Below are 11,695 nucleotides of genomic sequence, written 5' to 3' on the forward strand. Positions count from 1 at the left end.
TAAATCGTCTGTTCAAGTTTAACACTGTAGATATAGGGTCTTACTTAATAAATGCTTCATTCCTATTGGACAGTGGCGGGGTGAATGCCAAGTGGTAAGCATCTTTTGTCCAAACGCAAGAAGCGCGCTGACAGTCAGTCTAGTCATTGCGCAGTGGGAAATGGATGTGGACGCATCGCGCGCTCTGATCTTTGGCGCGGAGAGGCTGCACTCAGCGGCGCACAAGGTGGCCAAATGAATCACCGCCCTCCCGGCTCCTCCAGCGTGCAATGGCTTAACAGGAGAGACATGAGTGTCCGAACGGAGGACAGCATTAGCTTGTGCCAACGGGCCCTCCAGATAGTTACGGAGCTCTGTCTCGCAGGGCATGTAGATCGGGAGAAATGCTCGGATATATTTCCCCTGGAGAGCAACATACCAGGTAAAGGAAGCACAGGTAAATAGGAAAAAAATCCAAACATTTTCTCCCCCTCCTCAAAGCTTGCATCCCTCTTTGTCATAGTGTTGTGATTTTGATGTGATTTTGTCAAGTAATTGCGCAGGTGGTTGTGAGAATGAGAAGTTGAAACTGTGAAAAGTGTAACTTCAGTTGACTTATTAGTGGATCAACGTTTGCTTGTAAAGTTATTATGAGCGATCCACTCCGAAGTGGGCTTAGAATAACTTTAAAGAAACAATACTACACGCACATGCACACTGAAAAAGAAAATATATATTTTTGTATATATATATAGAGAGAGAGAGAGAGATTTTTGTAGCTTCATTGATGTCTAACTTTCATAAATGAAAATGAAAGATATTGCGTAAATATCTATAAATACAGACACTGTAAATCCCGTTTAAAATGATTAAAGATTCTCCTTTGTTTGGAGATGCATTCCATAGAAAGTGGCTTTGGATACGCAACAGGTGGAAACATCTAGAAACACTGTAGCGGAAAAGTCACGCGCTGAAGATCTTTTTTATTTTTTATCAGGCTTATAGGTCTTTGTGTGATAATATATAAATCTGTTATTTGCATTACTTAAGGATGTGTTTTCCAATCCATTCTGGTGTGTGCACTATCTTAAAGGAGACCAATATCAGCCAATTGAAAGAGGAGACATTTTCTCAATGATGGTTTCATTCACGGAGTCCGGTGAGCCAACAGACCATAATGCCTGTAATTAGTCACACAGTGTTGTCAGCCAATGATCCAACGTCTGTGAAATCAAAAACGGTTTATTTACAGTGTAGGTAAACAGTTACACACTATTATACTTGTTTGAAGCTTGTACAATTTCAAAGATTTGCAAATATATTCACAACGGAGAGCATTACACAATTATTGTAAACTGAAGCAAATGTTGAGTTTGTATTCCAATTTAATGTGTGAAGGGAGGCTTGTGAGGGTAGAAATCAGAGGACGCGCCATTCCATGCATTACAATGAGCCTGTCCTCCGATACAATTCCTCATTCTGTTCCATGCACATACAATATTGCAGAACAATCGATGCTGGTCTCAGTTTTTTTGTCAGCTTTGAATATTCTGATGACGAGCCATGTGACTCTCCTATCTGTGTGAATACTCTACGAGGCTGAATGACTTTGTAACATCCTCTTACCTTACCAAACAAGTGCATTTGCAGCCTCCCCTTTCTTACAGCTTGCTTTCTCTCTTATTTTTCTCTCTTTCTCTTGCATGTTTGTCTGTCACGCTCTGTCCATTGCTTGCTCGTTCTCCCTGTATCCTTCCCTCTATCCCTCCTTCTGTCTTCTCTTTCTTTCCCTCTCCCTCTCTCTCTCTCTCTCTCTTGCTCTCTCTGGTTGCTCGTAGACATCTCTGTCAGTCTCCTTGCTGTGGTCGTGGGTTTCTGTGGCCTCGCCCTGTTGGTAGTCTCTCTCTTTGTCTTTTGGAAGCTGTGCTGGCCCATCTGGAGGAGCAAGGCTCTCTCGTCCCATGCCGACAATGGCTCCCGAGGAGGTTGTCTCCCCGAGGCCCCTCCACCGGCCCCTCTGCCCGTCACTGAGACCAAGGTGCCACAGGAGGACAAGAAGAAGGTTCCGGAGGTGAAGGTGAATGGCTGGAGCTCTGTGAAGCTTCTGGAGGCGGCCATGAAGATCAGCCAGACGTCTCCAGACATCCCGGCCGAGGTGCAGACAGCCCTGAGAGAGAAGCTCGGCCAGCAGGCCAAGATCCAGAGGCAAACCACTGAGCCCACCTCCTCCTCCAGGTAACTCTCCCAGAGCAGTGTTCCCGTCCAAATGTCTCTTTATCTGAACCGTGGTGCTCGTGCTTGATATATCTTTCATGTATTGGGTGCATGACTGCTCATGATGTTAAGAAGGTGTTTATACACACATTAAGGTGTAAGCAATAAGCATTCTGATCTACACTATACACACTCTACACCTTTCATACTTTTGAGCCATTACCATTCGCTTACAAGCCAGCATATGAGCGTTGACGCGTACTTGAACGATAAATCAAAAAGCATAAATATAATGTGACAACTGTCAATCTCACACTTCTTGATAACTCACGACTAATGCCCTCAGAATGGCATGACATGTTCCATCTAGGGCATCAGGGAGCTGCATGCTCTGCTGATGACCTGGAGGAACACCTTCCCTCAGTGCTCGTCAACTGGGCGACAGCACGCCCCCTCGCTCTGGCTTCAGCCCTGTAATCACCCCGGGCCACGTCCTGCACTGGGCGTGTGTGAGTCACGCTGCCATGGTAACGCCGGTAAGCGACCCCGGTAATTAAACAATCAGCTCCTCTTCTCTTTGTTTTCGGGGACTGTGTTTAAACGAGCGCATCTGTAATTAGCATTGCCGTAGGGTGGGAACTGACGTGCTGCAAGGAGAGCTTCCCACTGAGACCCACTAAGCAGCTGTGCTCCGTCTCTCAGAGGAAGCCATTACTGACACTTGCTTTAGTTTGTCATTAGGAACGTTGATGCAATTTGTCGAGCCTTGGCTCTTCATAAATTACACACTGACGGGGGACACGGAAAGGGAAAATTATACACTGCCACCCCTCCCTTTTTAGACACTCCCACTCCTTGCTTTCCATCTTTTGTCATCAAATCAAATCAGACTTTATTTATATAGTGCCTTTTGTGCAAAATTGCAATACAACGTGCTTAACAATATAATGAAAATATAACAATACAATGAAAGTACAACAATACAGTGAAAGTAAAGTTCAGTTTAGCACTGAAGGATCGAGGTTACTTTTCTTTAGGAGAGGTTTCACAATAGCAGTTTTCAGTGCTAGGGGAATAATACCAGTCAGCAAGGAGTGATTTACAATCACTAGCACTTCATCAAGACAATTAAACACAGTCTTAAAAAGGGGTGGGGATAGGGTCAAGTGAGCAAGTGGAGGGTTTTAATTGCATTACTTCGTTCCTGAGCATTTCTTTATCAGCAGCAGCAAAATCATTCATAGCGGTCTTAGGCAGAGGGATAGTGTCCAAAGAGAGGAGCTCACACACATTCAGTGTAACATGGTTTAGATCCAACCTGATTTTTGTTATCTTGTCTCTGAAAAATGCTGCAAACTCTTCACATTTTGATGTTGAGGTGATGAAAGAGTGGCTTTTTGGAGCTGGATTTATGAGGCTGTCAATAGTTGAGAAAAGCATTCTGGGATTATTATGATTTTTAGAAATTGAGCTTTAGAAATTGAGCTTTAAGAAATGAGCTTGTCGTGCATTTCTAATTGCTTTATTGAAGATAGTGAGGTGTTCTTTAAAAATGGCATAATGGACTTGCAGCTTTGCAGTTTTTCTCCATTGATGCTCAGCTTTTCTACAGGTTTTTTTTTTTTTTAAGTTAATAATATCACCAGTTCTCCATGGTGGTATCTGTTCCCTCTTATTCATGTGTCTTTTTCAAAGCTTGATGAGTCAAGTGCATCTGAGGACAATTGATCAATATACAATCTACACTGCATGGCAGCTGTATCATTAAGTTATATCTCTGACACAAGCTATCATTGTCAAAGTTTATCGCAATTATGACACAATTAAGGATCTGCATCTATAGTACACCAATGCTATACTATAGATGTCATGTCAGGGATAATGTGATGATATATTGAATTAATTCACCCATGTTAAGAAATGTAGACTATGTGTTAATGGGAGAAGAGGTGGGAGGATGCACTTGCTGTCACACTGGCTCCAGGGAAAAGATGAGGCTCTGCACCCATGTGACATGCAGTGTGGGAGATTACCATGGAGAAGAGCAACAGATGCATTTGGTTAGTATCGATTCCCTTCGTCACAGAAATTAGTATTCTCTGCTCATACATCTTGCAGACACACAAAGGCTGCCAACTACCAAGGGCAAATTCTTTGCCCAAGAGAAATGAAGTGATTTCAATGTCATGGCTCAAGTGACAAATTGGCATGAGGCATGAGGTACATGGTGTTGTTCATGAAGAATTTCAATATTTTCGTCCAAAGTTTTAAAGACCATGGAGAGAATGATTCCACCCGTAATCCTTGAGACAAGGCTGCCTATTTCCTATGAAAGAGAGGAGGAGATTGAGAGAAAGAGAGTGAGTGAGAGAGAAAGAAAGAAAGAAAAAAAGAAGTGGTTTAAGAAGATACAAATTAAGTAAGAAGACATGCATGTGCTGTACGTAGAGAGCTCTACTTTTCAAAACATGAAGACATCTTGTCTCTTGTTTATGAGGGTTTTTTCCTATTGTACTCATGGATGGTGTTTCCTTGCTTTATGCCATTTGCACCATGGCTAACGCTGCCGAATTGTTATTATCTTCTTATTGGCATTGTTTGGGGGGACTACCAGTTGCTAGGTGACAACATGCAGGAGTAAAGAAGAGCAATGGTTGACTCAAAAGAGGGAACTCATTTTCAGTACGTGGAACTGGAATGAAGGTGTTCTAAATAAAGATGTTCTTTTTCCAAGAAACCCCTAAGAACATTTTTTATTTAATTTTTTTCAACCCTTCTTCAACCCTTGATTTTTTCCATCGTTACAAAGCTGGAGCCAGTACATTTAATTCTCTTCTCACTGCACGAATGGTTCCACGAAAGCAAAATAAGTAACTGTTCACAAGCAATCAAAGGCCTACATGGTTATTACGTTTTAATCATTGAAAGGGCACTGTGTAGATAACATCTCCCTCTTCCTCGTTCAACAGGCACAACTCATTCCGACGCCACCTGCCACGCCAGATGAATGTCACAAGTGTGGACTTCAGCATGGACACATTGCCCATCCGCCAGTCCTCCACGGTAAGCATCGGCCGCATCAAGCCTGAGCTCTACAAGCAGAAGTCAGTGGACTCAGAGGACGGGGCCAAAGAGCCGGTAGAGACGTGTGGTAAGCTGAGCTTCTCCCTCCGTTATGACCACGAGGAGCAGGCACTGGTGATACGAATCCTCAAGGCCCTGGACCTGCCGGCCAAGGACTTCACAGGTACCTCCGACCCTTACGTCAAGATCTACCTGCTGCCCGAGAGAAAGAAGAAGTTCCAGACACGCGTCCACCGCAAGACCCTCAACCCCACGTTCGACGAGCCCTTTTGCTTCCCTGTGGAGTACGATCAGCTGTGCAACCGCAAGCTGCACTTCAGCGTTTACGACTTTGACCGCTTCACCAGCCACGACATGATCGGTGAGGTGGTGGTGGATAACCTCTTTGAGCTCTCTGACCTCTCCAGGGAGGCTGTGGTGTGGAAGGACATTCACGTTGCGACCATGGTGAGTGGGGCCTCACCTTACTGACCATATTATGGTTGATGTACATGAATGATATCATTGTGTTTGGAGATTTTTAGATTGATGATCATGGACAGGAGTTAAGGTTAGAGTCGTTGTCAGTGTGGAGTAGGGGTTAGCTTGAGTAGGAATGGATTCTGGTGTGGTCATGTTGTGCACAGGATTTCACTTATCTAGCAGAACAATGGATAATGTTTACTCCAATATCTACTTTTGGTGAATGATGTGATTGGGTCGGTTTTAAAGCTTGAAATCATCAATAGTGTATTACGTGACTGTTAGGTGGCCTACAGTATGTTGCATAATTCTATTCCCAGGAGCAGTCTATTTTGGCATACAAGCACCCACACACCCCCTCCAAAAACAGAAGTGCATACTTAAATATAACCACAGAGAGTGCAGTCCAATTCTCCATATTGTATGTACGATAGGCCCTGACAGCTCAAACAGTAAACAGGTCGGGATATGTTCATGTTGTAGTTAAGTGAGAAACAGAACATTTTCAACAAATAGGGAGCAGAGCAGGAGCAGAGCAGGACATATGATATGGCTGTTCCTCTCCTGATTCTCTTTCCTGACATACCACAGCACGGCAGTCCAGTTCTAACTCTACCCACACATTTGTTACACCTCTGTAGAGTATTCACAGTTTACTCAACAGCCTCTGGTGTGTTTATTTATTCCTATTATTTGTGTTTTGGGTATTGCATCCAATGGTCATGGCAATGTTATAACAGTTCAGTTTAGCTCCTTTCTGCACTATTCCTTCTATCAGCAGAGTGCAGGCAAGTAATGATTTCACAGTACTTATTGCTGTTGCCATCAACCTGGGGACAGGTTTAGGTGGATAAGAAGACTCTGGGTTCTTAGCAGTTGGGGAGGGATTGGCCAGGCATTAAGGTAATAAGCCCATGTCAGTAGTAGTTCACTATAACATAGTTTGTTTCTATGATGTTTTTCTTATGTTTGACAGTGTCTGTCTGCATTGGAGAAATTACACTTTCACTGACTGAAAGCTAAAGTTTTCATCCAGACAAACAGCGACTGTTCACTGCTGATTTGACTGATGTTCATGGAGTTCACTGAAAGAGAGTGTGTTCTAGTTATGTGTGGCACGTCTTATTTCAATAATTTTCTATAGTGAAATGTAACTATTGTCTACCTTGAATGTTGTTGTTGGGCACACACTTCATGTGTTGTCTGGTGTGGTGTTTATTTGTTGCCCAACCCAGTTGCCATGTCTCCCTGTGACCAATTGTGGTTATTTATGTCTACAGTATCTGTATTATTTCATCAAACCTTTCTCTGTTGTTCTGTGTCCTTCCCATTATATTGCCTGGGCTGAATCAGGTTAAGCGATGCTCCACTTTATTTAGGCTACAACTACAAGCAGGAAAACACTGAAAATTCTGAGGTTTATTCTAAAGACCATTGAAGAAGACCAAGCAAATTTCAGCAGATAATCTGGTTAAACTCAAATATACTGATTGGGAAAAAAAACTAAGTTTATGGAAAACACAACAGAATATGGGCTAAAAAAGAAAAAAGAAAGAAAGAAATTAAAATTTAAAAAAAAAAGCTAAGGCTGTGCTGGATGTACTGTACTGGATTGTGTTTTATTACCTAGTTTCAATGGGTCAGACTGATGTGTGATTTTTGTGACCTTTTGTATCAAAGGATGGGTAAAACCAGGGTAGAAAAATGGGTGATGATCAATTGCAGAAAAAAGCCTGTGACATCTACGGTGGTCACAAACGTTGAGTTCCCCCCGCCTAGCAGCCTTTTGGTTCACGCTGTGAGTGACAGTAGGGGACAAAGGAGGGCATGGGGGGGGGGGGGCACGGGGGGGGGGGGCCCAGGGAGGGTGAGGAAAGGCCAGAAGAGATGGGCTGATGAGCTCCCTTATGCCACATGAGTCTCTGGGGTTGTGAGGTCAGGCTAAGTTCAACTCTTATTGTGCATCTCCTAATTAATTACTTCACCATTATGAAGAACATATGCTCTAGGGACAAAAATCTAACTATCTGAGGATTTGGGAATATTAGAGTGCATGATTTAACCCTGCTTTGGCAGATCTTATGTCATACTTATTCTTATTGTGTAACCGATCGTTTCACATTCTGGTAAAAGGTACAGCTTTATTTCTGATATTTTAATAATATCATGAATGTGCGTGGGTAAACACACTGAGCATGGTGTTATCTATATTCTCAGCATGGCCAATAAAAGCTTGTCTCTAGTGTGCCACCGTAAGGGAACTTATTTATTTGCACAAGCACGGACATCACCTCAGTACATCTAGCAATGTTCTTTATCTGCCACATCTCTCGAGTACAGTGAAAAAACTAAAATGTCATTGTCTGAGGACACCTTTGGGTGTTCATAATTTACTGATATCATTTGGGTTAAAGGCTATCCTAAGTGTTAATGGTTAATGGCTATCCTTCTGTTCCAGCTGTTCAGTACTCTCTCCCAAAGCAGTACTTCCCTCTGCCTCAATATCACCGTAAAGGGAGAAGTCTGCAAAATCTGAATACAAATGGCTAGGGTTAGAGTTAAAAGTTACTTTAGCTTGATGTTTGCATGAATTTGACCCCCAAAAGCTTGCATAGCACTGTAACTCAAAGAATCATCACAATAATGATTTGAAGACAGATATGAGTGTTCTTGCACAAGCTTAGGGGGCACAGCCGACATCTTTTTTATAGGCCTATGCGAGTGTGATATGCCAGTCTTGCCCATCCACTACCATCTTACTGGACTTACTCTGGGCTTTGTTGTCTTGTTGTTTTTTTCTCCTCGATAATTTGTATGTACTAATGTCTACTTTTAATTATAAAATAAAATCAATCAATCAGACAGATCTGATATGTTCTCTGTGTGTTTCTCCAGGAGAGTGTGGATCTGGGGGAGCTCATGTACTCTCTGTGCTACCTGCCCACGGCAGGAAGAATGACACTGACGGTCATCAAGTGCAGGAACCTCAAAGCCATGGACATTACCGGTTCCTCAGGTAACAGAACAGTAGAGTGACACAATAACACTAACATCAGTCAATGGACCATCTAGACCTTGAAACGTGATGGTCCCCCGAATTGTAATGATGGAGGAGTCATAACTGTAAAGTAGATAACGAACTAGAACAGATTTGTAATGTGCGGGAATGTGTGCATGTCTTTGATAAGAATAATCAGCTGCTTCTTTGATGGGAACAAATTAATTGAACTGCTTCTTTTACCTTACTATTTGATTGGCAAAGATGTGACTTTTCATGTCAAATAACTAAATGGAATGAACTGAATTGAATACTGCATTGCCATTTCATCCTGTCTTCACAACTGAGTTAATATGCGGATGCAATATGTGCCTCCTTGCAGACCCCTATGTGAAGGTATCTCTGATTTGTGATGGAAAGAGGCTGAAGAAGAGGAAAACCACCACCAAGAAAAGCACACTCAACCCAGTGTACAACGAGGCCATAATCTTTGACATCCCCCCCGAGAACGTAGAGCAGGTCAGCCTGTCCATTGTGGTGATGGACTACGACCGGTGAGTCTAACAATTCACTGCTACACTGATACAATACCCTAGTGAAGTGGAACGTTACTGGAAACAGCCGAACAAATTCAGCACTGTAAAAACTGACATGAAAATTTAAATATATTGCAAGGAGGCAAAACCCCTGCCCCTTTTCCCTGCAACCGCCACCCTCCCCCTTGTGCCCTTTTTGGGGGAAAAGCACCTGCCCTCCTGGTACATATAATGAACAGTATATTATATGACATATATCAAATTCCCATTTGCAATGTGTTACTATTTGTGGAGGAAGGACAAATGAATTACACTTGAACTGAGGTGTACTTCATGAACAAAAACTTTTCACTCAAACCACGCAAGTTCCGGCACTAATCAATCTAATCATGACCACTTAGCAGATTGTTCACTGAAGCCACATAATTGACTGTAATTAGCAAGTCAAGGTTTTGAATTATTGCATAAAATTCACACTTTGATGGATGCTGAAGACACTGCAACGTGTGTGTGAGTGTGTGTGTGTGTGTGTGTGTGTGTGTGTGTGTGTGTGTGTGTGCTGTCTATGAGTGAAACTGCTTCTTCAGATACAATGGTGTTTTTTTGTTTTTTAAGTCCAATATTGTTAAGTGTCTTTGTATATTAACATTTGCCTTAATGTTTTTGTGAACATCTGCATGCAAGATACATACATGTGTGTTTTACTAATGTGTGTTTCTGATCCCCACAGAGTGGGGCACAACGAGGTGATCGGAGTATGTCAGACAGGCCCAGATGCTGAGGGTCTGGGGCGGGACCATTGGAACGAGATGTTGGCCTATCCACGCAAGCCCATCACACACTGGCACGCCCTGGGAGAGGTAGAGGACTGTTCTTTTTGTCTCAAAGTAAGAGGAGGTACAACCTAATTTCGAGGCTTTCCAGAGCTCCCACAATGCTTCGCTGCATCACTTTGGGTTTTTTGGACGTGTCGAAAAATAATGCGGCCAAGCGTTTTGCAGCCAATCATTGAGCTTCGGAAAAATTCCTTGTCAATTTCAACAGAGATGTGTAGTGGTGCAGCATGACTTTATAAGACACAAGGATTTTGTCTGTACCAGCATAAAGACGCCATTATGAATCACAAGGGCTGTCCTGATACCCACTCTGATTAGTAGGGTTGGAGGACTTGTTTTTTAGCCTGAGAGCCCCTCTTATGGTAATAAACCATCCTCTCTCTTTGCTGATGAGGGGACGTAGTGACTGCCAAACATCATAATCAGATCAGTGTCTGACTTTGGAACACAAGACGATATCCTTGACAAATGCATGCAACATTTAAATCTCTAACATAAGATGTTATTGACAGCCGTAGTAATTTCATTCAGACATCAATTACCCAAGGGAACAACTTAACCTTGTGGCTATGCATGGAATAAAACTCAGACTCATTCTATTTGACTTGAACAATTAAACACTTTGCAGAGTAAGATTTTGGATTCAATGGTTTCTCTCAGTCTAATCCCTTCGACTGCTGAGGGATATCAACAACTTCACAGCATTGTCAACTCTTTCTTGCCTCCAGTGAAACACAATGCAAGGGCAGTTTCTGAGACCTTTCCACCTGTTGTTGCGCTAACTTCTCTGAGTTATATGTTTTGTCCACAGTGGCCAGGAAGAGCGACAAGCTTCGAGAGTCAGGGCTCCTGCCCATCGCCCAAACCTCCACTGACCCCGTAGTGACGGGAGGAGGAGGCAGGGAGCTCCATCAGCAGGCCTGCAGAACACCATGGTTTGCTCTAATTGGCTAAAGTTGTACAGCTGTAATGTGTGAAATTCTATCACTTATTGATGGAATCCCCTAGATGATAAGGTCATAGGTGCGTTTACTCCACTGCATTTTACTTCAAATTTTGAATTTCATATTTTAAGTTGGAACATATGCACTTCACGGTGCAGGGAATCAATCAGGACATGAGGTCATCTTGTAGGTCATCTTTGTCACATAGCACCCAGTTACATTTTCAGGTATAAAATGTCCCGGACATTGCCAAACGTTTAAATAGGGTTATAGACCACACATGATGATGCCTTGTATCATTAAATCTTGGTAAATTTACATTTTTATCTATTTACATATTTATGAGGTTTTTGTCTTAAACAATGTAATCGGAAAGCATTCTCTAATTAGCTTGAGTAAGTCCAGTTACCTTTTCCATCTATGATATGCACTATCCTATCTCCAAATTAGTATGTTCTGGGGGATCATTTCTGCAGACCTGGAAATACGATCTGGGGGATCGAAACACCGGCGTTTGACCACCTGTTTTGACACAAGATATATAAAAAATGTAAGGTTTTTACGTTGCATTGCTTATGCGAATTATGACTTGCGTTCGGAATTACGACTTGTGTAACTTTGACTGGTTAAGTTTAGGCATTA

General features: G+C 42.5%; 1 protein-coding gene across 1 annotated transcript; it reads left to right on the top strand.

The window, feature by feature from the left end:
* Window positions 1–234: 234 nt before the first annotated feature.
* Window positions 235–10,992, top strand: syt10 (synaptotagmin X; the record flags this gene model as incomplete). Its single annotated transcript, XM_083692099.1, has 7 exons — window positions 235–436; window positions 1,818–2,214; window positions 5,163–5,724; window positions 8,635–8,755; window positions 9,120–9,291; window positions 10,004–10,133; window positions 10,921–10,992. 7 exons carry the CDS (start codon window positions 235–237, stop codon window positions 10,990–10,992), a joined length of 1,656 nt encoding a protein of 551 aa, XP_083548225.1.
* Window positions 10,993–11,695: the final 703 nt, after the last annotated feature.

This window comes from Argentina silus, assembly GCF_951799395.1.
Source record: "Argentina silus genome assembly, chromosome: 20".
NCBI lineage: Eukaryota > Metazoa > Chordata > Actinopteri > Argentiniformes > Argentinidae > Argentina > Argentina silus.